The 27,890-nt window shown below is 40.1% G+C and overlaps 1 protein-coding gene across 2 annotated transcripts in view; it reads left to right on the top strand.

Annotated features, from left to right (window-relative positions):
• The window catches only part of MYO1D (myosin ID), a 357,058-nt gene that overhangs the window by 227,444 nt on the left and 101,724 nt on the right, over positions 1-27,890 (top strand). The window contains exons 21-22 of one of the 2 annotated variants that reach the window (XM_012449253.3): positions 21,197-21,351; positions 21,671-25,041. In XM_012449253.3, the coding sequence (XP_012304676.2) occupies positions 21,197-21,351; positions 21,671-21,782 (267 nt within the window). In that variant the 3' untranslated portion in view covers positions 21,783-25,041. Of the gene's footprint in view, positions 1-21,196; positions 21,352-21,670; positions 25,042-27,890 lie in introns of those variants that run through there. The other variant, XM_012449252.3, reaches the window with a different exon arrangement.

Here is a 27,890-nt window from a genome sequence, read left to right as displayed (position 1 = left end):
CCAGCTACTCAGGAGGCTGAGGCAGGACAATTGCTTGAGCCCAGGAGGCGGAGGCTGCAGTGAGCCAAGATTACACCATTGCACCCCACCCTGAGCAATACAACGAGACCCTATCTAAAAAAAAAAAAATTATGTTTTAAGAAGAAAGAAATAACAGAACTAACATTCATCGCATTTGTCATGCCAGGTGTTTCTTAAGTCTTTTGACCAGACTATATCTCAATCATTATAAGAATCCTGGTCAGGAAGTAAGTCTCATTTTATAGATGAAGAAATAAATTCTCAGAGAAGTTGATCATTAGCACGGTGTTTCAGTGCAGGTTCTTCTCATCTCAAAGGCAGAGGTAGCCACAAAGTTATGTGTCTTTCTACCTAACTTAATTACCAAAGTTGCTCTCTTTCTCTCTCCCATTTTCTTTATCTGTCTATGTCTTTCTTACATTAATAATAGCTTTCTAAAACAGTTTGTCTTAACTTTTTGAGGATTAGTGACATGTAGGCCTGCAGAAAACTGAATCATCAAGATGACAGTGTGTGTATTGGCCCTGGTGTGCATATCCAGAGCTCTGAAGGTCCACTGGGATACAAAAAAGGGCCGGGCGCAGTGGCTTATGCCTGTAATCCCAACACTTTGGGAGGCCGAGGCAGGCAGATCACTTGAGCCCAGGAGTTCAAGACCAGCCTGGCCAACATGGTGAAACCCTATCTCTACTAATACTATAAAAATTAGCTGGGTGGGTGGTGGGTTCCTGTAATCCCAGCTGCTCAGGAGGCTGAGGCAGGAGAATAGCTTGAACCCGGGAGGCGGACGTTGCGGTGAGTGGAGATCACACCATTGCACTCCAGCCTAGGCGACAAGAACAAGACAATATCTCAAAAAAAAAAAAAAAAAGGATTTTAAAAAGGAAAAAAAGAAAACATCTTCATTTCTTTTAGGAGGGAAAAAACCAGCACCTTTGAAGAGAGCTGCCACATTGTACTGTTATTTGTACAGTTTGTTTCTGTCAGTTGCAATCCTGCCTTCTCAAAGAAGAAAAGGTACTACAGTCTCAAGGGCAGAAAAAATATAGTGGTTTTACTGTTAACCTACTATTTAGAAGATTTGATTTTTATTTTATTTAGTTTCCACCTTTAAAGCCAAATAAAAAATGTTAGTAGTTTAACTCAGGGGTTCTCAACTTTAGCTGCACATTAGAATGGCCTGGAGAGTTCTTAAAATTTCTGTTACCCAGGTCATACTCCAGATCAATGAAATCAAATCTCTGCTGGTAGACCTAGGGATCAGCATGTTTTAAAGCTCCTCAGGCCGGCTGGGCACGATGGCTAACACCTATAATCCAGCACTTTGGGAAGCCAAAATGGGAGGAACGCTTGAGCCCAGGAGTTCAATACCAGCCTGGGCAACATAGCAAGACCCTGTCTCTACAAAAAAAAAAAAAAAAAAAATTAAAGGAAAAATAAAATAAAGCTCCCCAGGTGACTGCACTATGCAGCCAGAGATGAGAACCACTTATATAAATATTCTCTTCCCCAAATTTTTTCACATTTGTTATTTTGGCTACTTTGGAAACATCTGTTAAAAATTGGAGTTGCCCCCAAATTCAATTCTGCCATTAGAGTGTTTTCTCACTTACATGTATGTGTGTGAAAGATAGAGAGACACAGAATGCTAAAGTCTGAATGTGTTCCCCCAAAATTCATATGTCAAAATCCTAACCCCCAAGGTGATGGAATTCGGAGATGGGACCTTCGGGAGGTTTCTACCCTCATAATGGGATTAGCGACCTTATACACGAGGCCCCAGAGAGACCCCAGCCTTTTTGCCATGTGAGGGCACTACGAGAAGCTGGCCATCTGCAATCTAGAGGAGGGCCACCAGCACCCGCATCTAGGACTTCTAGCTTCCAGAACTGTGAGGAGTAAATCTCTGTTGTTTATAAGCAACCAGTTTATGGTATTTTGTCATAGCCACCTAAATGGACTAAGACAGAGTTGGAGAAAGTGTATGTTTTCTAGAAAGCCTCATGATCTTGTGATCTGTATCAAAAATTAGATCTTCTTTAAGTCGTGGACCATGGTTTAATGTTTGAGGACAGTCTCATCAAAAATTTTCCTTAAGCAAGAGTAGTATAAGATAAAGAAATCATCTTATATTTGGTGGCTTTCATTCCTTATAGGGGACATCTGCATATATTTTCTCACTTGGCAACAACCCCCTCACCACCACACACACACACCCCACTGGGAGGTGACCTGTGCTGTTCCTGGACTGTAGCCATTAAATAAATGAGTTTGTTTCCTTGTTATTGGCTAAGGTCCAGAGCTAACTTTCTTTACACAGAATTGTTATGATGAAGTTCTGCACTACACAGCAAATCTGATTTTTTAATATAATAAACATTAGAAGGATTTCATTTTATCAGAATCGTATCTAAGCATAGACCTCTTTACAGTGTGCCTTGGTTAAGGTATAGCTAGTGGGAGAAAGTAAAGTTGACAGGCTCAGGGTCCTCTCTCGTAAGTTAGCTGAACTACTACTTTGGCTCCTGTTGAGGGAGCAGCCATTCTGCTTCTTGGGAGCCACTTCTTTTATCTGCCCTTACCATCCCATCTCATAGTCTTTCACAAAGCTTGTTGAGTTGTAAAAATATCTTATATTGCATTTAAAGATCATTACACTACAAATGGCAAAGGACAAAAGAAAAATCACACCCCAGTGGGGTCTGGCAACACAAGTGTTAAGATATGTGGAAGCAGATGGGTGGCTGTTGAATTCATGCCCCATTTTAACAGTAGCACCCCCCTCAGTGGAATGTTGAAGCCCAAAATTAGGTGTATGAAATAATGCATGGAAAGTCTTCAGCATTGTTTTTATGACACAGTCAAATGCTCCATAATTAGAAACTTCTCTTTGCCCCCTTGCAAACTGGCAATCCCGTGCCTGTAGAAATCAGAGTCTGATGAGGTCAGCTTTCAGTACCCTTACTGTCTAATCTTTGCTCTTGGTGTTCATTCTGCCTGGAGTGTTCTCCCGATAACTGAATGGCTTCCTCACTTCATTCAGGCCTCTACCCAAATATAACCTTAAAAGGGTTGTTCCGAATGATACCCTCAACTCCATCTTACCCCTCTATATCCCTTTACACACTTTATTCTTCTTCATAGGCCACATCACCACCTGTCACATTATTAGAGTTCTTTACAGTCTGACTCCCCTACACCCCCATTAGAACATAGACTCCATGGAAGAAGGTTTGGGGGCTCTCCTGTTCCCAGAACACTGCCTGCCATACAGTAGGTGCTCAATAAATGCATGTTGATGGTTGAGTTGGAGAGGTCAAGACTGGTGACAGGAAAAGCAGTTAAGAGGCTGCTTAAGAAATTACAAGGACCCAAACTCAAGCAGGACCATAAAGATGGGGAGATGGGTTCAAGACCTGTTTACAAGCTAGAGCAACAGGGCTTGGTGACTCACCAAGTTGGGAAATAGAGGAAAAGAAGCAGGGGTGTGGTAGCAGAGTGTGAGAAAGTTCAGTCTCAAATGGGCTTCATTTGAGGCAAGGCCCAATACACAGTCATAGAGCAACCTTGGAGGGAGACTGTCTTAGAATGGGCTACTGTAACAAGAAACCACAGACTGAGTGGCTTAAACAACAGGAATTTCTTCTTCCAGTCCGGAGGCTGGAAGTCCAAGATCAGGGTGCCGGCATGTTTGAGCTCTGATGAGGGCTTTCCTTTAGGTTCACAGAGGACGGGCTGCCTTCTCATTGTATCCTTACTTGGGGAAGAGAGGGAGGAAGCAAGTTCTGGCCTGTCTTTTCTTACAGAGACATAATCCCAGTATGAGGGCTCCACCCTCACGACCTAATTACCTCCCATAGGCCCCACCTCCAAATACCACCACACTGGGGTATTAGGGTTTCAATATGTGAATGTTGGGAGGTCACAAACATTCAGCCCTTAGCAGAGACATGGATTTGGGAGCCATTAATGTGTGGTAGCTGCAACCATGAGAGTGGACAAGAGCATGGGGAGGGGGATAAGGAGAGAAAGGGGAAAGTACCTGCAAGGTAACCAGTAAGAATAAAGCTTTAAGGCTGTGATTAAGGGTTGGCTTTGATGGGAACCATCAGTCTCCTAAGCAAGGAGAACCTTTTGAACTCATCCATAGCTTTTACTGTCTTCCACACATTCAATAAATTCCATCACCTACCACCTACCTGGTAGGTAGTAGGGAAATAAGGATGCGAAGATGCAGCTTCTGCTTGTCAGTTAGTGGGAGAGGCAAATACAAACAATCACAGTGAAGCTTGTTAAATGCAAATGCAAAGGTGAGCATGAAGTGCTATGAGACTTCACAGAAGATGGCAGAAATGGCTTTTCAGGACAAGGGAACGTTTGAGGAGGCTCATACATACAGGTTGAGCATCCCTAATCCAAAATTCAAAACTCTCCAAATTCCAAAACTCTTTGAACACCAATATGACACCACAGGTGGAAAATTCCACATCTGACAGCATGTGACAGGTTGCAGTGAAAACGCAGGCACACAACACAGCTTATTCAATATCCCCAAAGGAAAAATAAAATTACCTTCAGGTTATGTAAATAAGATTTATAGGAAACATAAATGAATGTCATATTTAGACTTGGGTTTCATCCCCAAGATATCTCATTATGTATATGCAACTATCCCAAAATCTGAATAAACTGCAAACTCTAAAACATTTCTGGTTCCAAGCACTTTGGATAAGGTATGCTCAACATGTATATGCAAATGCTTGTGCATGTTTGCACTGGGATCTCATAGGTTTTTTCAGGTTCTTAAAAGGAGCGTATGCTTCAGTGCTATTAACAATGCAGAGCAACCACTCTTAAGTGCCGTGATGAGGTTTGTGTACTTAGGAAGCTAATTCTGACAGCATTACAGATATATACCACTGTGACAAGAGGCTGTTGAAATAAGTATCATTTCAGGGGTTCTTGGAATAATCTCAACAGATAAAGTGACACCAGAAATGGAGAGAAGATACAAGATGTAAGAGGTTTCTGAGTTATACTTAGTTAAGGTTAACATTTTTTTAAATATTTCCTATGCGCCAGGCACTAGTTTAATTTTCTACCTGTATTACTTCAGATAATTTTTTCATCCTCCCTGTGAGTTAGGTAGTATTATTAACCCCACTTGAAGGTAAAGAAACTGAGGCACCGAGCATTGATAGGGTTTATCTGAAGATATAAAGTCAGTTAGAAGTAGTGCCAAAATTGGACCCCCAGCAGTGTGGCTTCAGAGCCTGTGCCTGCCTCCTAGGTAAGAATGGATGAGTTGGAGAAATAGAGGCGTTCTCTTTTGGGCTTTGGAGGTGGTGTGGCTGGTGGCACTTTATTGAGATAGGGCCCTGAGAAAGAAGAGTAGTAAGGATAAGGTGATGAGTGTCATTTTGTCCAGGTCAAGTATGTAGTCCCCCTGGGCTCTCCAGGAGACTTCTGTTTGTGCTTTCCCTGGACAGGCAGAAATGCCCATCTGAAGCTCCAGAGAAAAGTCTAAGCATGACCTGCATGTTTGAGAAATTATCAACATTTTGAAGGAGGGAAACGTGCAGTTTCTTCTCTCCATATGTGGTTCCCATTGTCCAGCCTGTGATACGTGCCTCCTGGCCCCTCACCTACATCATGAACCCCCTAAGGAGAAACTACATTTCTAATTTGTTTGGGGCATGATCTAGAATGAGAAGTTGGGCTTTCCGGTTCTGAACAAAATGGAAGAGATGCATTTCTCCCTACCTGTCTCACTAAATACAGCTAAAAACCCTAGACATTTTATTATAAAACAAATCTAGAAAGATTCTGAATGCTAGAGAAAGGAAGGTGGACCAGCTAGGGACTTCAGGACTCTGAAGGAACTTGGCAGGGAGGGTTTCCCTGACCTTTCTTTTTGGCTTCTTTCTATCCCAGACTGGATGCTGGAGAAGCCTGCCATTCCAGAAACACCAGCGGGCGAAGAGAAGAGCCTGCTCTCTCTTGCCGAAAGTACAGGAAAGGGGTAGCCTAGCAAAACAGAATAGTTTTTGACAATAAACACCCTTCTCTAGAAAAGCACCAGGGGAAAATATGCAGTACCTCCAGCTCTCATCAGCAAAGTCCTAGTGAAAAGCCTAGCCCTCCACCCTCGCCTGGCAGTAAAGAGGTACCCTTCTCCTGACCCTTCCCTGCTGGGGTGGTATCAAGGAGGTTCAGTGGGGAATCTAGGGGTAATGAGGTACCCAACCCCTCTCAGGATGTCAGTGGAAGCTGAGGGACATGCCTAGGTTTCCACCCCCTCTTGGAGGCTATGAGTCGCCTCTCATACTCCCCACAGCGTGGTGTCAATGGAAGCCATGTTAAGAGGTCTGGACTTCCACTGCCATCCAGCAGTAAAGCATTGGTCCTCCCCTTCTCCTCCTGGCCCACTTTTAGTGGAAGGCTACTAAAAGACAAGATTTAAGTAAGATCCAGAGTCTCATAACACAATATCCAAAATGACTGGGATACAATAAAAAAAATTCATCATACCCAAAATAGTTGTTAGAGTATACTGACTCAAAATAGGATAAGGAAAATAAGCCTAAAATGATGAGTGAATCATTTTGCATTTTGCATTGAGAGGGTCATTAATTTATAAGGCCAAAAAAATTCAATTAAAGACTAATAAGGAAAGCAACTTAATTAAGTTGTTATTTTAAGAGAGAGGAGAAAAATAAATTTAAAATAGATAATATAGAACTTGATTCAATTAGTAAAATAATTAGCTTTGTAAAATAATAATTTGACTATCCAGGACCCAATTATTTAGTAGTTTTACCTAAATCAATGGTTACGTGTGATTTGAATCACTTGGGGAGCTTTTACAAACTGCAGATGCCCAGACCAAATATATCACAGTCTTCCCTGTGATTCTCATATACAGCCATGGTTGAAAGCCATTGGCCCAAATGAACTGTAATCAGAATGAAAATGAGAGGATGTTTTTACCTTCCAAATAGATGGGACAGAGTCAAAGTAGATGGGACAGAGTTTTTGCGCCAAATGTTGTATGTTCTTTCCACAGGACGCCTTCTTGGACCATTTGTCTTGCTTTATGTACCCTTGTGATGAATTTGATTATCTCATTCCCAAGCCTGAAACAATAAATCTGAAGCAGTAATTAAGAGGAAGTCGGTCTCTTACAGGCAAGCATATTGATGATTGCAATATATGAAAACTGAAAGTACAGGAAGACTCAGAGATTTAATTCAGTTCCACTAGATGGCTTGGTATTAAAAACTTACTGAAGTGATTTCTTGAGCTATGTCCTCAGAGCAGTCTATTTGGAATTAAAATTCAATTTTTTGTGAAACTACTAAACTCCAAGTTACAAGACAAGCCCAGGAACCCAAACTGCCAAATATTCAGGCAATATCTGACCTTAGATTTTAACAAAAAGAAGGTAGTTACCCATTTGGCTAGTACCCATGAACCTAGTAGGTTCTAAACACCTTTCTAGTAAGGAATTTGATGTTTAGTCTCAATATGAAAAAGCCAAATTTGCTTGCTACAAATGAGGTTTTTGCAACAAAAGGAAAAAATTAGCCAAACATTTAAATTAATGGAGGAGTTACCAGGTCTGGTGGCTCATGCCTGTAATCCCAGCACTTTGGGAGGCTGAGGCAGGTGGATCACTTGAGGTCAGGAGTTCGAGACCAGCCTGGCCAACATGGTGAAACCTGTCTCTACTAAAAATACAAAAATTAGCCAGGTGTGGTGGCAGTCGCCTGTAATCCCAGCTACTCAGGAGGCTGAGGCAGGAGAATTGCTTTAACCTGGGAGGCGGAGGTTGCAGTGATCTGAGATCATGCCATTGCACTCTAGCCTGGGCAACAGAGCAAGACTCCATCTCAAAAAAAAATAATAATTAATTAATTAATTAATGGAGGAGGCTATGTGAGGCCCAGCTTCCTGTGTGTCACTCTCTAGAGGAATTTGTATTTAATTTTGTTAAGTACAAAGTCCATTGTAATGAGAACATTATTTAGGTTGTAAATTTTCTTCTTGATGGTGCCCTTGATCCCTGTCAGGATCTGGACTATTGGGAAGAAACTGAAGTTGAATATGGAGATGTTTTATTTATTCAGTGCAGTGAGGTGAACTGGTGTTGGAAACTTATTGAAGAGTTTTGCTGAGTGGCTTTCATCAAGCTGTTAAAATCAAGAGTTGAAAGCCCTTGTCAATCAATGATACAAACTTAGCCCTTTTAATCAGTTGATTACAATTATTTTCCTTGACCTGAATAACGTTGATCAATAGTACTAGGCTCACAACAGGCACTTGGGAATAAAGTCGATTACACTGGATTCAAGACAGTTTTTCATTACTGCTCAAGGTCTGTGTTTTGTAGAAATAGGTTTTGTTTTACCATTAAAACAGCATGTGGCTCACACATTGGTATGATGTTTGGATCATGGGATCCAGGCGTACAGTCATAGAGAGCCCTGTAGCCCTGAAGATGCATCTGTTTTAAATCATACTTACTAATTAACATTCACCATAATAACTCTGAATCCCTGAGAAAAAAGGAAAAGAATTTTATTCCGTTTCATGAAGTGGGAAAATATTTTTTTAGTGTTTATCCAATGTGTTAAAATAATTTTAAAAAATAGTTGAAAATGACTACCTGTTTGTGAAGGAAGTAATTCTTAGTTATCCCAAACTATGCATTCTTTCCATGATGCATTTACAAAGTTAAGGCTTCCCTCTGTTGTGGTCATAGGTTCTCAGGTCAGTGATTCAGAAAGGGCAGGCCAGGCGCAGTGGCTCACGCCTATAATCCCAACACTTTGGGAGGCCGAGCTGGGTGGATCACCTGAAGTCAGGAGGTGGAGACCAGCCTGGCAACATGGTGAAACCCTGTCTCTACTAAAAATACAAAATAATTAGCCAGGCATGGTGGCAGGCACCTGTAACCTCAGCTACTTGAGAGGCTGAGGCATGAGAATTGCTGGAACCCAGGAGGCAAAAGTTGCAGTGAGCCAGGATCGCACCATTGCCCTCCAGCCCAGGCTGACAACAGCAAGACTCTGGCTCCAAAAAAAAAAGAAAAGAAAAGAAAGGGCAAAGCAGGTGGCTTCTCTTTGCTCTGTAGTATCTGAGGCCTCAGCTGGGAAGACTTAAAGGCTGGGGATGACTTAAGGGCTGGGACTAGAACCATTTGAAGGCTTGTTCACTGTAACTGACACCTTGGTGGGGAGGACTCAGACACTGGGACTGCTGACTGGAGAGCCTTGTGAGGCCTTTTGGAGATGCTTGGCTTCCTCACAACATGGTGGCTTCAGGGTAGTCAGACTTCTTTATTTTATTTATTAATTTTTTTGAGACAGAGTCTACTTTGTCGCCCAGGCTAGAGTGCAGTGGCGTGATCTCAGCTTAACGCAACCTCTGCCTCCTGTGTTCAAGCAATTCTTGTGCCTCAGCCTCCAGAATAGCTGGGACTACAGGTGTGCATCACCATGCCTGACGAATTTTTGTATTTTTAATAAAAACGGCCATATTGGTCAGCCTGGTCTTGAACTCCCGACCTCAGGTGATCCACCTGCCTCGGCCTCCTACAGTGCTGAGATTACAATCATGAGCTACCACAACTGATGGTAATTGGACTTCTTATGAGGTGGCTAGCGCTCAAAACATGAGTGTCCCATTGAACAAGGCAGAAGCTGCATTGTCTTTTTTGAGCTAGCCTCCGAAGTCACACAGCCCCAATTCTGTTGCATTTTATTGGTCAAAAGCCAGTGATGTGGTCAGCCTAGATTCAAGGGGTAGGGACTATCTTTCTATGGAAGGAATGTCAAAATTTTTGTAAACTTGTTTTAAATCCTCCACTTTCTACCTGCTGGTTAAAATTATTTTCATTATTCTGACTTATAATGCACTTACCAACCAGCCACTGTGGTTACACCTGTAATCCCAACACTTTAGGAGGCCAAGGCTGGAGGACTGCTTGAGGCCTGGAGTTCAAGACCAGCCTGGGCAACACAAAAAGACCTCATCTCTACCAAAAAAAAAAAAAATGAGTTAGCCAGATATGGTGGTACATGCCTGTAGTCCCAGCTGCTTGGGAGGCTGAGGTGGAGGATTTCTTGAGCCCAGGAGCTCAAGGTGTGAGCCATGATTGCACCACTGCACTCCAGCCTGGGCAACAGAGTGAGACCCTAGCTCAAAAAAAAACTGAAGTAAAATAAAATAAAATGTGTTTACTCACTCCCAAGATGTCCCAAAGTCTCATCTCCTTATAATATCAGGTTTAAGGTCAAGGGCCAGGATCTCATCTAATTCAATCCAGGCACGGTTCCTTAAGCGAAGTTCCTGAAATCTGAAGAACAACTAAAAGGAAAAGTTGTCTGCCTCGCATACCCAACGTGCAATGGTCATCTAGGGATGGGATACCTACCACAGACACTTCTGTTCAAAGAGGAAGGGAATAGGGAGAACGTAACGGTCACTGGCCCTCTGTGTTTGCAGCTAAGGAGCTTTCTTAGCCTGCTTCCTGCCCACAAAAGGTTGGGGCTAGGGGCCAAAGCCTGTTGCATTTTGTCATGTCTCTGTTGCTTTCAGTCCAATCCTTTGAAATTTTGGTGGATTCACTGTATATCTACTCCGTTAGACAAAAACCACGCCCACAAATCTCTGCAAAATAAACTCTCCCATACCTTGGGCTCCTTGTGAGCTACTGTGGGACAAGATCCTTAAGACTCAGGAGCCCTGTTTAACAGATAGAATTTGTAAGGCATGCCCTGAAGATCTTTAGTGCCTCTTTTAGTCTGTCTGGAAGATACTATGAATGCCTTAGGACTTTCTAAGGTTTTAACAAAGGATTTTACAATCCCACTCTGGATTTGATCCATTGCCCTGAAACCATTTCTTAATTTGAGAATCATTTGCCATCTGGAGAAACTGGGTATAAGAAACAGTTTTATTTTCAAGCCCAGCAATTGCAGGCTTCTTTATATTTCCTCTAAATTTTACATGAGAGTGGAACAGTTCTTTATTAAGGTCCTCTCTCTCTTCTCACATTTTTTTCATAGACAGCAAGAAGCAGCCAGATGGCACTTTGAGTGTTCTGTCTAGATATCTCCTTATCTAGATCATCACATTTGTTAGGTACATTTTCTATTTTCTGCCTTCTCATAAGCAAGTGTTGTCAAATTTTCTCCTACTTAACGACACAGGTCCCCTTTACTCTGTCTGGAAATAATGTTTTCCCTGTTTTCCTCAGGCCTTCACTGACCCCGTCTTTAAGGCCTGCCATGATTCCCCCAGCAGTCTCTCAGGACCTTTCCAGCTTCCACCCACTTCCCAAAGCCAGTGCCAACTATTTGGGATAATCCTTCAGGAGCACCCCACTCCTGTTCCAAAATTTTATTCCAATTACTATTGCTGTGTAACAATCCATCTTCAGACTTAGTGGAATGAAACAACCACTACTTTATCATGTTCTTGGATTCTGTTGGTAAGGAATTTGGAAGAGGCACAGTGCAGCCAGTATGCCTCTGCTCCACAATGTCTAGGCCCTCAGGAAGATTCAAAGGCGGGGTTGCTTGATAACTGAGAGTTGGAATCACTGGAGCCCTCATACACTCACTTGTCTGGCCTCAGGGCTGGCCGAGCTCAAGCCAGGACTGCTGACCAGAGCACCTGCACAGGACCCCTCTGAGAGGCTTGGCCGCCTCACGGCACCTCAAGACCATCAGCCTGCTTGCATGAGGGCTCTGGGCTCAAGCAATGTGTTGCTTTCAGAGACGCTTGCTTGTAAAGGGATAAACTCTCAGTTAGGCCAAAGCTTCTGTTATTTCCACAGTGAGCCCACACAGCTGGGCTTCCTGAGTTACAGCTAGTTAAGGAGTAAGGAAGGAACAAGGAACGGGGCTGGGAAGGGAGAAGGAGGAAGATTAGGAGAGACAGAGAACAGAGAAGGTGAAAAGGAAGTCACCAGGTATCCTGCAGATAGCCAGAGCAAACTGTCTTCCAAGTTTCTGAATGGAAAGCAGAATGAACAGAATGTTCTCCATCAAGGAGCAGCCAAATCAATTTGTTAATTGAGATCAAAAGAGCATAAACATTATCTCTGCAGTCTAATCAAAGAACAGAAGTTGAATAGTACATCCAAAAAGCTAAGTGTCTATGACAAAATACAAGCAAATAAAGTGACCACTACAATTTCATGAAAGTTCTTTTTGTGTCAGGCATAACTTTGGACAGGGGCGGAGGATGGGGGAGGGAGGTGGGAAGAATACGAAATTAATGGAGTCAGGTGTATGTAGAGAGCAGTAGCCAAAGAAGAGGAGAGTATCTCCCAGGAGAGAAGACTGTGGAGCAGCTGCTATGGGGAGGAAGTTTGAAGCAAAGATGCTCCAGAGGAAAAAAAAAATTAAAACTGATTATTATAGTGATAAAATGGCAATAAATACATTTGAGTATTTACCATCTTACTGTAAAATGAGGTGTTGTTTTATGTACCATGGTGTACTATAAAATAAAAACAATACAAATACAAAACTTCATACTTGACTCAAACAGGTGAAAGCCACCGAGCCTGACCCCAAGAAGATCATTCTAGTTGGCCAAGCACACCAATAACATGTAAATGTGACCTATTAATAAACTGAGTTATATTGAGGTATTTCTTACTAATGATCCACCCTTACACTTATGGAATATACTCTCATGGTCATGGTGCTTATCTTGTTGAATCCAGTTCGTTAATTATTTTGGATTGAATTTTTGCATCTGTATTCGTAAGTTACATTGATCTCTGGGTGTTTGTATGTGTGTGAGAGAGAGAGAGAGAGATATTCAACAGGTTTTGCTAGCAGGATAAATAAAATGAGTAAGTATGATTTCTATATTTTTCCATATTGTAGAGCATTTTAAATATGATAGGAATTGGCCGGGTGTGGTGGCTCACACCTGTAATCCCAGTAGTTTGGAAGACCAAGGCAGGCAGATCACCTGAGGTTGGAAGTTAGAGACCAGCCTGACCAACATGGAGAAATCCCATCTATACTAAAAATACAAAATTAGCTAGGCATGGTGGCGCATGCCTTGTAATCCTAGCTACTCAGGAGGCTGAGGCAAGAGAATCTCTTGAACCCGGAAGGTGGAGGTTGCAGTGAGCCGAGATAGTGCCACTCCAACCTGGGCAATAAAAGCAAAACTCCCTCAAAAAAAAAAAAAAAAGTATGATAGGAATTACCTGAGCCTGTAACATAATCTGTGCCTAGTAAGAACTAGGAGAGTGTTTTTCTGATAATGTAAAAAAAACTTTTTGCTAGTTATAAATAGAAATTAATTGTTTTATCTTTAAGTCAATTTTAGTAATTTATATTTTTCTGTAAAATCATGCAGTTCAGGCCTGCTACAGTGGCTCATACCTGTAATCCCAGCACTTTGGGAGGCCAAGGCAAGAGGATCACTTGATCTCAGGAGTTCATGACAGCCTGGGCAACATGACAAAACCCTGTCTCTGCTAAAAATACAAAAACTAGCTGGGCATAGTGACATGCGCCTGTGGTCCCAGCGACTTGGGAGGCGAGGTGGGAGGATTGCCTGAGGCCGGGAGGTAGAGGCTGTAGTGAGCCAAGATCGCGCCACTGCACTCCAGCCTGGGCGAGACAGCTAGACCCCATCTTAAAAAAAAAAAAATCATGCATTTCATTAATATGAAATTACAATTACAAATGTTTTTTCTGTTATAATTTCTTCTTCTTTTTTTTTTTAATGAGACAGGTCTCACTCTGTCACCCAGACTGGAGTGCAGTGGCGTGATCAGCTCACTGTAACCTCAAACTCCTGGGCTAAACAATCTTCCCGCCTCAGCCTCCTGAGTAGCTGGGACTACAGACACACACCACCATGTCCGGCTAATTTTTGTTTTTAGCCAGGATGCCCAGGCTGGTCATGAACTCCTGGCCTCAAGTGATCCTCCTGCCTCAGCCTCCCAAAGTGCTGGGATTAGAGGCTTGAGCCACTGCTCCTGGCCTCTTATAATTTCAAAAGTCAACACACCCTTCCTTAAATCCCTTTCTCATTCCTAAAGTTAAATGTTTGTGTTTTTACCTATTTTTTTCTTGGTGAGACTTTGCCATGGATTTGGTCTGTTCAAAGAACCAGCTCTTTAATTTATTATGTATGTTGTTCTCATTCATAAACTTCTGCTTTTATCTTAATTTTATAAACAGTATAGTTAAATTTTGGTTTTACTTAATCTATAATCCTTCATCATCCAATAAAGGAGTTAAATCCTCTTCACATTTCTTACAGCAACTGACAAAAACACTTTTCTTAAATTCAATCATGTTATTCAAATGTTTTCTATTTTTTATGCCCCCATGCTATTTCATTCTTTTTTCTGTTGCTGCATTGGTCAAGTTTTATTTATTCTCTTTTTACTAATGATTAGAACCTTATACATCCATTTTAATTTTAATAATGATTACTGTTAAATATTTGAGCTGATCTTTCCTAATTGATATCAAGAATAAAATGGATTTACTCGTCTCCTCCTGTGAATTATGACAAAATTAATATGAGTTTTCTTTTTGCTTTTGAGACGGAGTCTTGCTTTGATGCCCAGGCTGGAGTGCAATGGGGCAGTCTCGGCTCACTGCAACCTCTACCTCCCGGGTTCAAGCGATTCTCCTGCCCCAGCCTCCTGATTAGCTGGGACTACAGGAGTCCGTCACCATGCTCAGCTAATTTTTGTATTTTTAGTAAAGACAGGGTTTCACTGTGTTGGCCAGGCTGGTCTCAAACTCCTGGCCTCAAGTGATCCTCCTATCTCAGCCTCCCAAAGTGTTGGTATTACAGGCATGAGCCACCGCACCCAGCCAAGTTTCTTTTTTAAAAAAGGATATAAACCTTAATTGTATTTTCCTATATAAATAACTTATTTTCATATGCCTAGATACTTGAAGATGTTTTCCTTTATTCTACAGATATAAAACTTATCTGGGCTACACATCCATAAGATCCTCTAAGTTTGGCTGGTACCTATGGTTCCTTTCTATCTAAAGACTGGGACTTTTTCTTCTATTATTCTTTAATTTTCTGCAGTATCTATTCTGTTACTGCTTCCATTGTGTTTATAATTTATCTTATTTGTCTTTTGGAATTATTTCTCTTTCTAATACCGATCTGTATTGTGCTTATTTGGTAAATGATAATATGGATTAGAGATTTTCTTGTGTAGTGAGCTCTGCTCTCTTGCACTCGTTCCATTGCAGAAAAGGAGAGGACATCTGCTCTGACTTCTCACACTGGCCTCCTCTTCCAGAACTGCCCATCTCTTTACTATCTAGTTGTGTTCACTGTTTGGTCCTTCTTAGTTAAGGAGAGGCTGGGAGAATTGAAATGGGTTGCAGTCAGAGACTCTGTTTGTCCTGTTCAAATCTTCAAGGCCACAGAAGGAGAAGGCTTAGCTTTATCATAACATAGAACTCTCATAGATTAGGAGAAATAAGGAGGCAATGGGGGCAGGGGGAGCCTTGATAAGGAGTTTCCCTTTTGTTCAGAGAAATGCATCTGTGTGTTATGGCTGCCCAAAGGCAATGAGGTAGTGACCCCTTCCCCAGCTGAGGTGTTTCACACAATATCTTCCATTTGCATAGTGTTGTAAGGTTTTAAAATTATATTTTCAGTGATAAAGTTTTGTAGATATATTTTCACTTAGAGTGTAAGACCTTTGAAGACAGGGTTTTTTCACTTATTTACTTTTTGTACTCCAGAGTTGCTACTATTTGATCCTTACCACAACCCTGCAAGGTAGACAAGGTACCTGATACTATCTTTATTTTGCAGAAAAGGAGACAGATGTCATAATAAATTAAATGAGTCACTCAAGATCACAGGGCTGAATTGGGATTAACACCCAGGTCATCCTTAGTCCACTAATCCCCACTTACCATCCTTTCTTCCAGAACTAAAGGGGACATTCTGAGTGCGTTTGTCCAGCCTTGGTACCAATGGGGACTTGCAGAGCAACTTAAGTGCTATTTTTCTTCATTTCTTCCGGGACTCTGACACACCACTAGGCCTGGGCGTACACATGAAGAATTCCCACCCACAGCAGATAAAGCCACCCAGACAGCGAGGGAGAGGGAAAGGGAGAGAGAAGCCCACCCACTGAGGGGGTGGTGGCTGAGAACAGTCATTGGCTCCTGTCCTGTGGTCCAGGCAGTATCTAGGAAGGGATCCTCTATCCCTGTGGTTTCAGCATTCTTTGCTGAATCTGTCTCCTTTCCTTGAACCCCTGCAGCTAATGCTCCTGGGATATGCTGGCAGTTACTGCTATTACCATTCTCATTTCATTAGGCTTTAATCAAGCTCTCCTGTGAAGTGCTACATAAATTCAATTTTGAATTTCACATATAAAATAATCAAATGAGAGTGAAGCATAATAGATATAAAATGTTTTTAAAAATGAAAATGATATTTTTTAATTTAATCATATAAAAATCATCTGGATCCAGCACATCTAAGTTGCAGAGAGATTGCTATATTCTCTTACCAACAGACTCAGAAAGCCCATGAGCCACATTGATTGGTTGATTTCCAATTTCTTTAATGTTTTCCCTTCTCTCCATTAAGCACTGACCCTGGCTTTCTTTAAAATGAACCCAAGAACTCACCTCTTATCAAAAAGTATTCATGGGAATACTTACTTATAGAGTTTACATTCATTTATACATGATACTGGAAGAGCCTGGTGAGATGGAAAGAACGTCAGTCCCAGTCAGCCTGCAGGGCTGAGTTCTAGTTCCCGGGCCTGCAGACGTGCTGACCTCCTTCAGTCTCAATTCCTATCTGTAAAATATAGCCATGGAATTAAGTGGCATTCCAAATCTGTAAACTGTTAAGGTGTTTTTCTTCAGTTATTTGATACTTATCTCCTCCTCTGATCCAACTGGATTGTGAATCCCCCCAAGAACAGGGATCACATTCCCAGCATCTTCCGCACACCTGTCCCTACCCCAGGCTGCCTGGCACTGTGCCATCCCCCAGTGGCTGCCTTGTTCAGGCTGCCTGCCCGCCTGGCTGATAGCACCTGTGGTAGCCAGGAGGTGGCACTTCAGTATTTTATGCAATAGAAGAACAGACCACAGAATGAGGAAATCACTCTGGCTTCTGCTTTATTGAGCAAAGTAGAGTATCTGGAGATCAAAACAGCCAGGGAGCTCAATTTTTTAAATTTATATGCAGTGAATATAATTACTTGCATAGGTGGTGGTGTACAGGTCTCTGAGTCTTAGTATGTGCATAAAGTTGCCTAACCACTGCTACAATCAGGATACGGAGTATTTCCATACCCCAAAAAACTCCCTTGTATCGGACTCCTCATAACCCCAAACCCTGGCAACTACTGATCTGTGTCCATCCTTATCCTTGTATCTTCCTTCTTTTTTTTTCCTTCTTTCTTTTTTTTTTCCTTCCAAATTCATGTTGAAATCCTAATTATCCTTTTATCTTCTATAGAGTATCATGTAAATGGAGTCACACAGGCCGTAACCTTTGAGACTGGCTGCTTTCATTCAGCCGTAAGGCCTGTGAGATTTATCCACATTGTTGCATGTCAGTGATTTGTTCATTAGTTTGTTCATTGCTGAGTAGCATTCCATTATGTAGATGTACCAGTTTGTTTATGCATGCACACACTGAAGGATATTTGGGTTGTTTCCAGCTTTTGCTATAAACATTCATGTATAAATGTTCATGCAAAGCTAAATTTTTATTTCTCTGGGATACCTGCCTAGGAGTGAGATTGCTGGCTCATATGGTAATTCTCCATTTAATATTTTTAGTTAACCACTCTTTCCACAGTGGCCGTACCATTTTACATTTTCACCAATAGTGCAGGTGAGTACCGTTGTTCTGTGTCCTCACCAGCATTTAGTATTACCACTTTTTTGTTGTTGCATCTGTTTTGTTATTTTAGCCATTCTGGTGGGTTTGCTGTGTTTCCCATTGCAGTTTTAATTTGCATTTCCCTAATGGCTACTGATGTTGAGCACCCTTTCATGTGCTTATTCACCACCCCTATGCTTTCTTTGCTGAAGCAATTTCAAATCTTTTACACATTTTTTTTTCCTTATCACGTCGAAGAAGATTTCAGTGCTATTACCCATTATTTTTAATTGAGATGTTTACTGGGTCTTAAGTTTTAAGAGCTCTTTATGTATTCTAAATACAAGTCCTTTATCAGATATATCTTTCCAAATATTTTCTGCCAGTCTGTGGCTAGTCTTTTCACTCTCCCACCAGGGTCTTCCTCAGAGCAAAAGCTTTAAATTTGATGAAGTTAGTTTATCAATTTTTTGCTTTATGGATTGTGCTTTTGGTATCATTTCTAAGAAATCTTTGCCAACCCGAGATCACAAAGATTTTCTTCTATGTTTTCTCCTAAGAGTTTTCCAGTTTTACATTTTGCATTTAGATCTGTATTCCACTTTGAATTGTTTACAAGATGTGAGACTTAGGTAGACTTTTATTTCCATTTGCATGGGGATGTCCAAATGTTCCAAGTTATCCAGATGCCCACATTATCCTTTAGTCATTGAATTGCCTTTGCACCCATGTGAAAAATTTATTGACCATATTCACGTGAGTCTGTTTCTGATCTATGATTTCTTTTCCTTTATTGTCTTGATTAATGTAGCTTTATACTAAGTATTAAAATCAGCTACTGTGAGCCCTCCAACTTTATTCTTCATTTACAAAACTCTTATGGCTATTCTAGTTCTTTTGCCTTTCTATACATACATTAGAATCTGCTTGTTGATATCTACAAAAAATCTTGCTGGGATTTTGGTTAGGATTTCATTTAATCTATATATCAATAGGGAAAAAATGGTATCTTAAGAATATTGTGTTTTCTAGTCCATGAGGATATTATTTCTCTTCATTTATTTAGGTTTTCTTTTCTTTTTTCTTTCTTTTTTTTTTTTTTTGAGGTGAAGTCTCACTCTATAACCAGGCTGGAGTGCAGTGGCACAATCTCGGCTCACTGCAACTTCCACCTCTCAGGTTCGAGCAATTCTCCTGCTTCAGCCTCCCAAGTAGCTGGGACTATGGGCATGCACCACCACGCCCAGCTAATTTTTGTGTTTTTGGTAGAGACAGGGTTTCACCATGTTGGCCAGAATGATCTCAATCTCTTGACATCATGATCTGCCCAAAGTGTTGGGATTACAGGCGTCAGCCACCGCATCCAGCCTAGGTTTTCTTTTATTCCTTTCATCAGCATTTTAATTTGACTTGTTCAATATTTTTTAGTTTTCAACATGTAGGTCCTACAGATAGATGTTTTGTTAGATTTATATCTAAGTAGTTTTGTTTTTGGAGTTGTTATAGATGGTTTTGTTTTTAAATTTTTGTTTCAAATTGTTCATTGCTAATATAGAAATATTTTCGTTTATCAGCCTTGTATCCTTTGACCTTACTAAATGCATTTACCAGTTCTGGGAGCTATTTTGTGGATCCCTTGGCATTTCCTATGTAGGCGATCATGTAATCTGAAAACAGAGACATTTATTTCTTCCTTTTCAATCTGTATGCTTTTTAATTTCTTTTTTTTTTCTTTGAGACGGAGTGTTGCTCTGTCACCCAGGCTGGAGTGCCGTGGTGCCATCTTGGCTCACTGCAACTCCGCCTCCGAGGTTCAAGCTATTCTTCTGCCTCAGCCTCCCAAGTAGCTGGGATTACAGGCACCTGTCACCACGTCCAGCTAATTTTTGTGTTTTTAGTAGAGAAAGGGTTTCACCATATTGATCAGGCTGGTCTTGAACTCTTGACCTCAAATAATACACCCACCTCAGCCTCACAAAGTGTTGGAATTACAGGCATGAGCCACCACACCTGATGCTTTTTAATTTCTTTAGCCTGCCTTGCTGCACTGGCTAGGGCTTCCGGTACGATGTTGCATAGCAGCAGTGACAGTGGAAATCCTTGCATTGCTCCCAATCTTCGGGGAAAACATTCAGTCCTTCTTCACTAAGTATGATGTTAGCTGTGGCATTTTGTATATGCATGCCATTTTATTTGGTTAAGTTTGCTTATAATCCTGGTTTGCTGAGAAATTTTTATCATGGATGGATGTTGAATTTTGTCAAATAATTTTTCTGTGTCACTATCCTGTCATTTTGTTCTGTCATTACTTTGATTGGTTTTTGAATACTGAACTAGCCTTGCATTTCTTAGATAAACTCCACTTGGTCATGTTGTATTATCATTTTTATATATTGTTGGATTTAATTTGCTATTATTTTGTTTCAACATCCATGTTGATCAAGAGTATCAGTTTGTAGTTTTCTTGTTCTGTGGTGTTTATTTTTAATGTCAGAATAATGCCAACTTCAAAATGAGTTAGGAAGTGTTCCCTTCTCTTCTATTTCTAGAAGAAATATGGTGAATTCATGTTATTTCTTCTTTAAATGTTTGGTGGAACTCAGTAGTGAATTCATCTGGGACTAGAGTTTTCTTTTTCAAAATGTCTTTAACTATAAATTTAATTTCTTCAACAGATGCAGAATTATTCAAGTTATTTATTCTTAGAGAGTTTTAGTATTTTGTGGTCCTCAAGGATTTATTTGGTTTTAATCAAGTTGTTGAATAAGTTTTTGTACAGAGTTGGTCCAAATATTTTAATATTATCTTTTTAATGTCTGTGTGGTCTGTAGAGATGGCCCCTCTTCCATTCCTGATAGTGGTATTAAGGTCTTCTTTCTTTTTTTGTTTTGGGCTAGAGGTTTTTCAGTTTTATTGATCTTCTGAAAGAACTATCTCTGTTTCATTAATTTTTATTTATTGTTTTTCTATTTCCAATTTTATTCATTTCTGCCCTTTATTATTTCCTTCCATCTACTTGTTCCATGAAACTGATAAAGATTAAAGTGAGCAGAGTTACTGAGCAAAACCATTAAAAAATGTATGGCTTTTTTGTTGTTTTTAGAGATGGTGTCTCACTGTGTTGTCCAGGCTGGATTCAAACTCCAGGGCTCAAATGATCCTCCTGTTTCAGCCTCCCAAGTCACTGGGACTACACACACATGCCACTGTGCCCAGCTCCAAAATGTATTTTTTAATTAATTCTTTTGAGAATGAGCCTAATAGTTTTCCATGCATTATCTCTTTGCAGTTGACTGGCCTGAGTGTCTCCAATGGAAAGGACCAACTTGTAGTGTTCCATACGAAAGACAACAAAGACCTCATTGTCTGCCTCTTCAGCAAACAGCCAACTCATGAGAGTCGAATTGGAGAACTTGTTGGTGTGCTGGTGAATCATTTCAAGAGGTAAAGTTTGATTTTTGTAACTAAGACAGGTTTTAAATATATGAAATCTTTCATCGTAATTATCATTGAACTTGTTTTATACCAATTTTAATGCATTGAGCTACTTTTCTCCATACGACTTAAGTCATCTGTTTCACAGAAGGTAAAATTAGCATCCCAGCTTACTTTCAAGATTAGGAATGATCTTCTACTTTTCCATCCTCCAGCTGAACCAACAATGAGAGATTTCCCTAATGGTTGATTTTTTTTTTCCACTGCCGATCCAAATGTAATTAAATCCAAAAGATAGACAAATTACTTTATATTCTTCTCATCACAGCTTCTCATTTACTCCAAGTATAATCAGTTTGTGTGTCCACTATGACTATAAGCAAATTAGAAGGCAGATTTGGGATGGCATGCAAGTGCATGAAGACTGCAGGAATTCCTGAGAGACGTAGTAACCACTGCAAAAACATGGAGTCATGATGGAACACGGCATAATCTGAGAACTTCATATGGAGCCCTGATGATACCTGGGGCAGGGGGGTGAACAATGATATAATAAATGTAAACACAGAGCTGATCCTGAGGGTGATGGGGACCAGTGAATGGATAATTTTAAGCAGGGGAGTTATTTTGTCTGGTTATTTATTGGAGTTGTTTCAGAGATTGGATTTCTATTCCCATAAGGGGTCTTGGGATACTTGGGTGGGTATGAAACTCCAAAGTCAAGTGCTCTCTTTGTGGCATACCACCTTCACCTCCCCCAGCCCACCCTGATGGTGGGAGAAGACCACTCATCAAAAGCAGTGACTGAGAAATGATAACAATTGTAGTTCCCTTTCCTTCCTAAAAGACATTTCCTGAGCTCCCAAAATTAATCAAGTATTCCTTATTAGTATTTTTTTTTCAGTTTAGACATGGCTTCTCTTTCTCTCAACAAACACATATTTGGAATCAGATGTCCACGTGTTTAATTCTATTGTGTTCATTTTTGCTAATATATAGAGCATAATTTTAGAGGTAGGCTGCACAGACCATTTATTTTATGTTATTAAACCTTGCATTCTAGATCAAAGGGGATCTTTATTTTCTATTATTAAATCATTTTAGATGCTATAAGTAAAATAATACTTAATGGTCATATGTGGGGAAGAAATAAGAATCAAAGTTATTACCAAAAATAATAATAAACTCATAGGATTTTGAAAATTCCCTTCCATCTGCCAAATAAATATAAAGCTAAGAAAAATTTTAAAAGTTTAGAATGTAATGAAAAGACAGAAAGAAAGCATCTCTGCAATAAATATCTATAACTCAAACCAGCTTATTTTCCTGCTAATATTTAGTTACAGCAAAGTATGGAGAGTTAAAGGAATTTTAATATGTTACTCTTAATTTAGATACCAGTACTAATGAATGCAGTAGTTTTTGCTGGGAAATTGAAGTATTTTATCTCTATCTGGGTGCTTATCTAGCAAATTCTAATCTATTAAGTGCCTTCTACAAGTGACAGAAATATGTGAATCTGGCCATAGATTTCATCACTTGCTTTCTTTTCCTAGCTAGCATATGCATGCTGAGGTACATTTCTAAGTATATACCTTCTATCTTTAATGTATGTAAGAATTTTTAATTTCTTTAAAATTTATCAGTGTAAATAAAGAGAAGACTGTCAGGGTGCTAGGATTTTTTTTGGTGGTCTTTCTTTTTTTAAAATTCTTGATGTTCCTATCTTATGAATTAAGAGTGAAGTGAAAATGAGAGAGAAAATCTTTCCTCCCAGCCCCCAGAAAATTCAGGCTTGAAATTTTGATTAGAGTTATAGTCATCAACTTACTATTGACTTTATGAGAAAAGGTTAATTTGATTTTTTTTTTTTAGCTATTTTCCTTTATTGTCAAGTATCGTATCATTGGCATGACATTGAAATTCACATTGGATTTTATAAGCATAATGTTGTGGCATATAATCTTATTTGTCCCCGAGTTAATTATGGAAATCCAAAGGTGACAGGGAATTAACTTCAGAACAATGCTTCATCTTCCAGATAATTTCCCTAAAGTACATTCTGAAATGTTTTCTTGTCAGTAGTTGGGAGGAAAGGGCTTAAAACTTCCCAAGGCTGAGGAAAGAACCGGCTAAGAGGACCAGAGGGAACAGTGCCCAGCCTCACAAAGAACTGGGAGTAGTTTCTGATCTAACATGGCAGACTAGAGAACTTTATCATTCACAGGATATTTGGGTAGAGTACTCAGAAGGGTTTTGCCTCAGTAGGGGGGAATAATTGGCCTAGAATAAATCTGCTCTGGTGCCGCCTAATAAATCTGAAAAGCAAGACCCAAAAGGATCACGCTGCTTCCAAGTAACTTAGTTACATCCTAAAACAAAGTTCATGAATATTTATAAAAATACAAAAATATCCATACCCAACAGGTAAAATTCACAATGTCTGACATCCAGTCAAAGATTAAAGGCATGAAATAGGCAGGAAAATATAGTCCATTATGAGGGGGTAATCATCCCATTGGAACCAACCCAGAACAGCCAAAAATACTAGAATTAGCAGATACAGACATTGTAAATCATTATAACTAGATTTCAGATGTTTATAAATTAACTAGAGATCTGGAAGGTATAAGAAAAAGACCCAAATCAAACTTCTAGATAAAAAATACACTGATGTTTGAAATGTTTCATGATTTAAAAAGAAAACACAAAAAGACAAAGCTTTTCCTTGAATAAATTTTTCCTCATCACCATGAGCTGAAGCCAGACCTTTCCTGGCATTTCTTTCACATGAATCGTGAAACAAATCCAACTAAGTATAAATTAGTCTCTCTTTCACTTCCTGCAGTCTTTATTCAAACTGGACCCGTTATTTCTGCCTCCCCAAGTACACACCCACAAATTTTATGTTTGCTAAAACATTTGAAGGCAATCTTTAATAAAGTACAGGCATACCTTATCTTCTTGTTCTTTGCCTTATTATACTTCACAGATATTGTGGTTTTTACAAATTGAAGGTTTCTGACAACCCTGCATTGAACAAGTTTATTAGCGCCATTTTTCCAACAGCATATATTAACTTTGTGTCTCTGTGTCACATTTTGATAATTCTCATAATATTTCAAAACTTTATGTTGTTATTATCTGCTATGGTGGTCTTTGATCAGTGATCTTCGTTATTATTGTAATCATTTCAGGGCACCACAAACTGCACCCATGTAAGACAACAGACTTAATTGATCCACGTTGTGTGCATTCTGACTGTTCTATTGACCATCTATTCCCCCGTCATCTCTCTTCCTCTTTTGGGCTCTCTTATTCCCCGCGATATAACAAGATTGAAATTAGGTCAGTTAATAACCCTACAATGGCTTCTAAATGTTCAAGTGAATGGGAGAGTTGCACATCTCTCAATTTAAATTAAAACCTAGAAATGGGCCAGGTATGATGGCTCATGACTTTAATCCCAGTACTTTGTGAGGTTAAAGCAGGAGGATTGCTTGAGGCCAGGAGTTCCAGACCGTGGTCTGCACAACATAGCGAGACTCCATCTCTACAAAAAAATTTGAAAATTAGTCAAGTGTGGTGGAGCACACCTGTAGTCCCAGCTACTTAAGAGGCTGAATTCAAGGCTGCAGTGAGCATGATTGTGCCACTGCACTCTAACCTGGATGACAGAGCAAGACCTTGTCTCAAAAAAAAAAGGAAAGAAAGAAAAGAAAAAGAGAAAACTAGAAATGATTAAGTTTAGTGAGCAAGGCAGGGTTGAAAGCTGAGAACAGGCCGAAAGCTGGGCCTCTTAAGTTAAACAGCCCAGTTATGAATGCAAAGGAAACGTTCTTAGGAAATTAAAAGTGCTAATCCAGTGAATACATTAATGATAAAAAAAAAAAAGTGAAACAGTCTTATTGCTGATATGGAGAAAGTTTGGGTGGTCTGGATAAAAGATCAAACCAGCCAAACATTCCCTTAAACCAAAGCCTAATGCAGAGCAAAGCCCTAAACTCTCTTCAGTTCTTTGAAGGCTGAGAGGGGTGAGGAAGCTGCAGAAGTAAAGTTGGAAGCTAGCAGAGGTTGGTTTATGAGGATTAAGAAAAGAAGGCATCTCCATAACGTAAAAGTGCAAGGTGAAGCAGCAAGTGATGATGGAGAAGCTGTGGCAAGTTATTCAGAAGATCCAGCTAAGATAATTGATTAAGGTAACTACGCTAAACAACAGATTTTCAATGTGGACAAAATAGTCTTACACTGGAAGAAGATGCCATCTAGGACTTTCATAGCTAGAGAGGAGAAGGTCAATGCCTAGCTTCAAAGGACAGGCTGATCTTTTGTTAGGAGCTAATGCAGCTAGTGACTTTAAGTTGAAGCCAGTGCTCACTGACTGTTCCAAAAATCCCAGGGCTCTTAAAATTACACAAAATCTACTCTGCCTGTGCTCTATAAATGAAACACAAGGCCTGCATGACAGCACATCTGTTTATAGCATAGTTTGCTAAATAGTTTAAGCCCACTGTTGAGACCTGCTGCTCAGGAAAAAAAAAAAAAAAAAGATTTCTTTCAAAACATCACCACTCACTGACAATGCATCTAGTTATCCAAGAGCACTGATGGAAATGTACAAGGTGATTAATGTTGTTCCCATGCCTGCAAACACAACATCTATTGTGCAGCCCGTGGATAAAAGAATAATTTCAACTTTTAAGCCAGTTGTTTAAGAAATACATTTAATGGCCAGGCACAGTGGCTCATGCCTGTAATCCCAGCACCTTGGTAGGCTGAGGCAGGCTGATCACCTGAGTTCAGGAGTTCAAAACCAGCCTGGCCAACATGTTGAAACCCCATCTCTACTAAAAATACAAAAATTAGCCCAGTGTGGTGGTGCGCATCCATGATCCCAGCTACTTGGGAGGCTGAGATAGGAGAATCGCTTGAACCCAGGAGGCAGAGATTGCAGTGAGCCAAGATTGCACCACTGCATTCCACATTGGTCAACAGAGCAAGATTCTGTCTCAAATAAACAAAAAGAAAAAGAAAAAAACATTTCATGAGGCCGTAGCTGCCATAAATAGTGATTCCTCTGATGGATCCGGGCAAAGTAAATTGAAAACCTCCTGGAAAGGATTCACCATTCTAGATGCCACTAAGAACATTTGTGATTCATGGGAGGAGGTCAAAATAGCAACACTAACAGAAGTTTGGAAAAAGTTGATTCCAACTCTCATGGATGACTTTGAGGAGTTCAAGACTTCATTGGAAGAAGTTATTGCAGATGTGGTAGAAATAGCAAGAGAACTTGAATTGGAAGTAGAGCCTAAAGATGTGACTAAATAGCTATAATCTCATGATAAAACTTGAATGGATGAGGAGTAGCTTCTATGGAAGAGCAAAGAAAGTGGTTTCTTAAGATGGAATCTACACCTGATGAAGATGCTGTTAACGTTGAAATGATAACAAAGCATCTAAATTATTATATAAACTTCATTGACAAAGCAGTGACAGGATTTGAGAGGATTGACTCCAATTTTGAAAGACATCCTATTATGGGTAAAATGCTCTCAAGCATCCTCACATGCTATAGAGAAATCTTTCATGAAAGCAAGAGTCAATCAATGTGGCAAACTTCATGGTTATCTTATTTAAAGAAATTGCCACAGCCACCCCAGCCATCAACAGCCACCACCCTGATCAGTGAGCAGCCATCAACATCAAGACAAGACCATCCAACAGCAAAAAAGGTTACAACTCACTGAAGACTCAGATAATCATTAGCATTTTTAGCATTTTTTATTCTTCTTTAATATCTGCTTAATTAAAGGAGCATTCTCAGTGGATTTAACTGAACATTTGATCGACTTCTCTGTTGCAGTTTGCTTATGTTCTTTTTAATTCACACTTTCATTATTATTTTTAATTCAAGTATATACAGTATTTAGACATGATGCTATTGCACACTTAATAGACTACAGTGTAATGTAAACATAACTTTTATGTGCCCTGGCAAACCAAAAAAAATTGTGTGACTTGCTTTATTGTGACATTCACTTTATTGCAGTGGTCTGCAACTGAAGCCAAAATGTCTCCAGGTTATAACTGTACATTCCAAAAGGTGACATAAAGAATATATAACAACCAGTATGGCTCAAGCACAGACCAGTCAGAACAGACACTATCCAAAAACACCTGATACCAGCAAGTCCAGGCTGTATTCCACAAATCAAAAATTCCACCATGGGGTGGGGACACCCAAAGTCAAATACATTTAGGATATGCTAATGAAGTCAAATGCGTTTCTTTTATTTCTTTTTTGAAACAGTGTCTTGCTGTGTTACCCAGGCTGGAGTACAGTGGTGCAGTCTCGGCCCACTGCAACCTCTGTCTCGTGGGTTCAAGCAATTCTCGTGCCTCAGCCTCTTGAGTAGCTGGAATTACAGGCGTGTCCCACCACACTCAGCTAATTTTGGTGTTTTTAGTAGAGATGGGATTTGGCCATGTTGGCCAGGCTGGTCTCAAGCAATCTACCCGCCCCGGCCCCCTGAAAATGCTGGGAT

Source organism: Aotus nancymaae, unplaced genomic scaffold (assembly GCF_030222135.1).
Source record: "Aotus nancymaae isolate 86718 unplaced genomic scaffold, 86718_ANA_hifiasm-v0.15.2.pri h1tg000072l, whole genome shotgun sequence".
Classification (NCBI taxonomy): Eukaryota; Metazoa; Chordata; class Mammalia; order Primates; family Aotidae; genus Aotus; species Aotus nancymaae.
The sequence above is the reverse complement of the archived record's forward strand: the minus strand, read 5'-3'. Positions and strand labels throughout refer to the sequence as shown.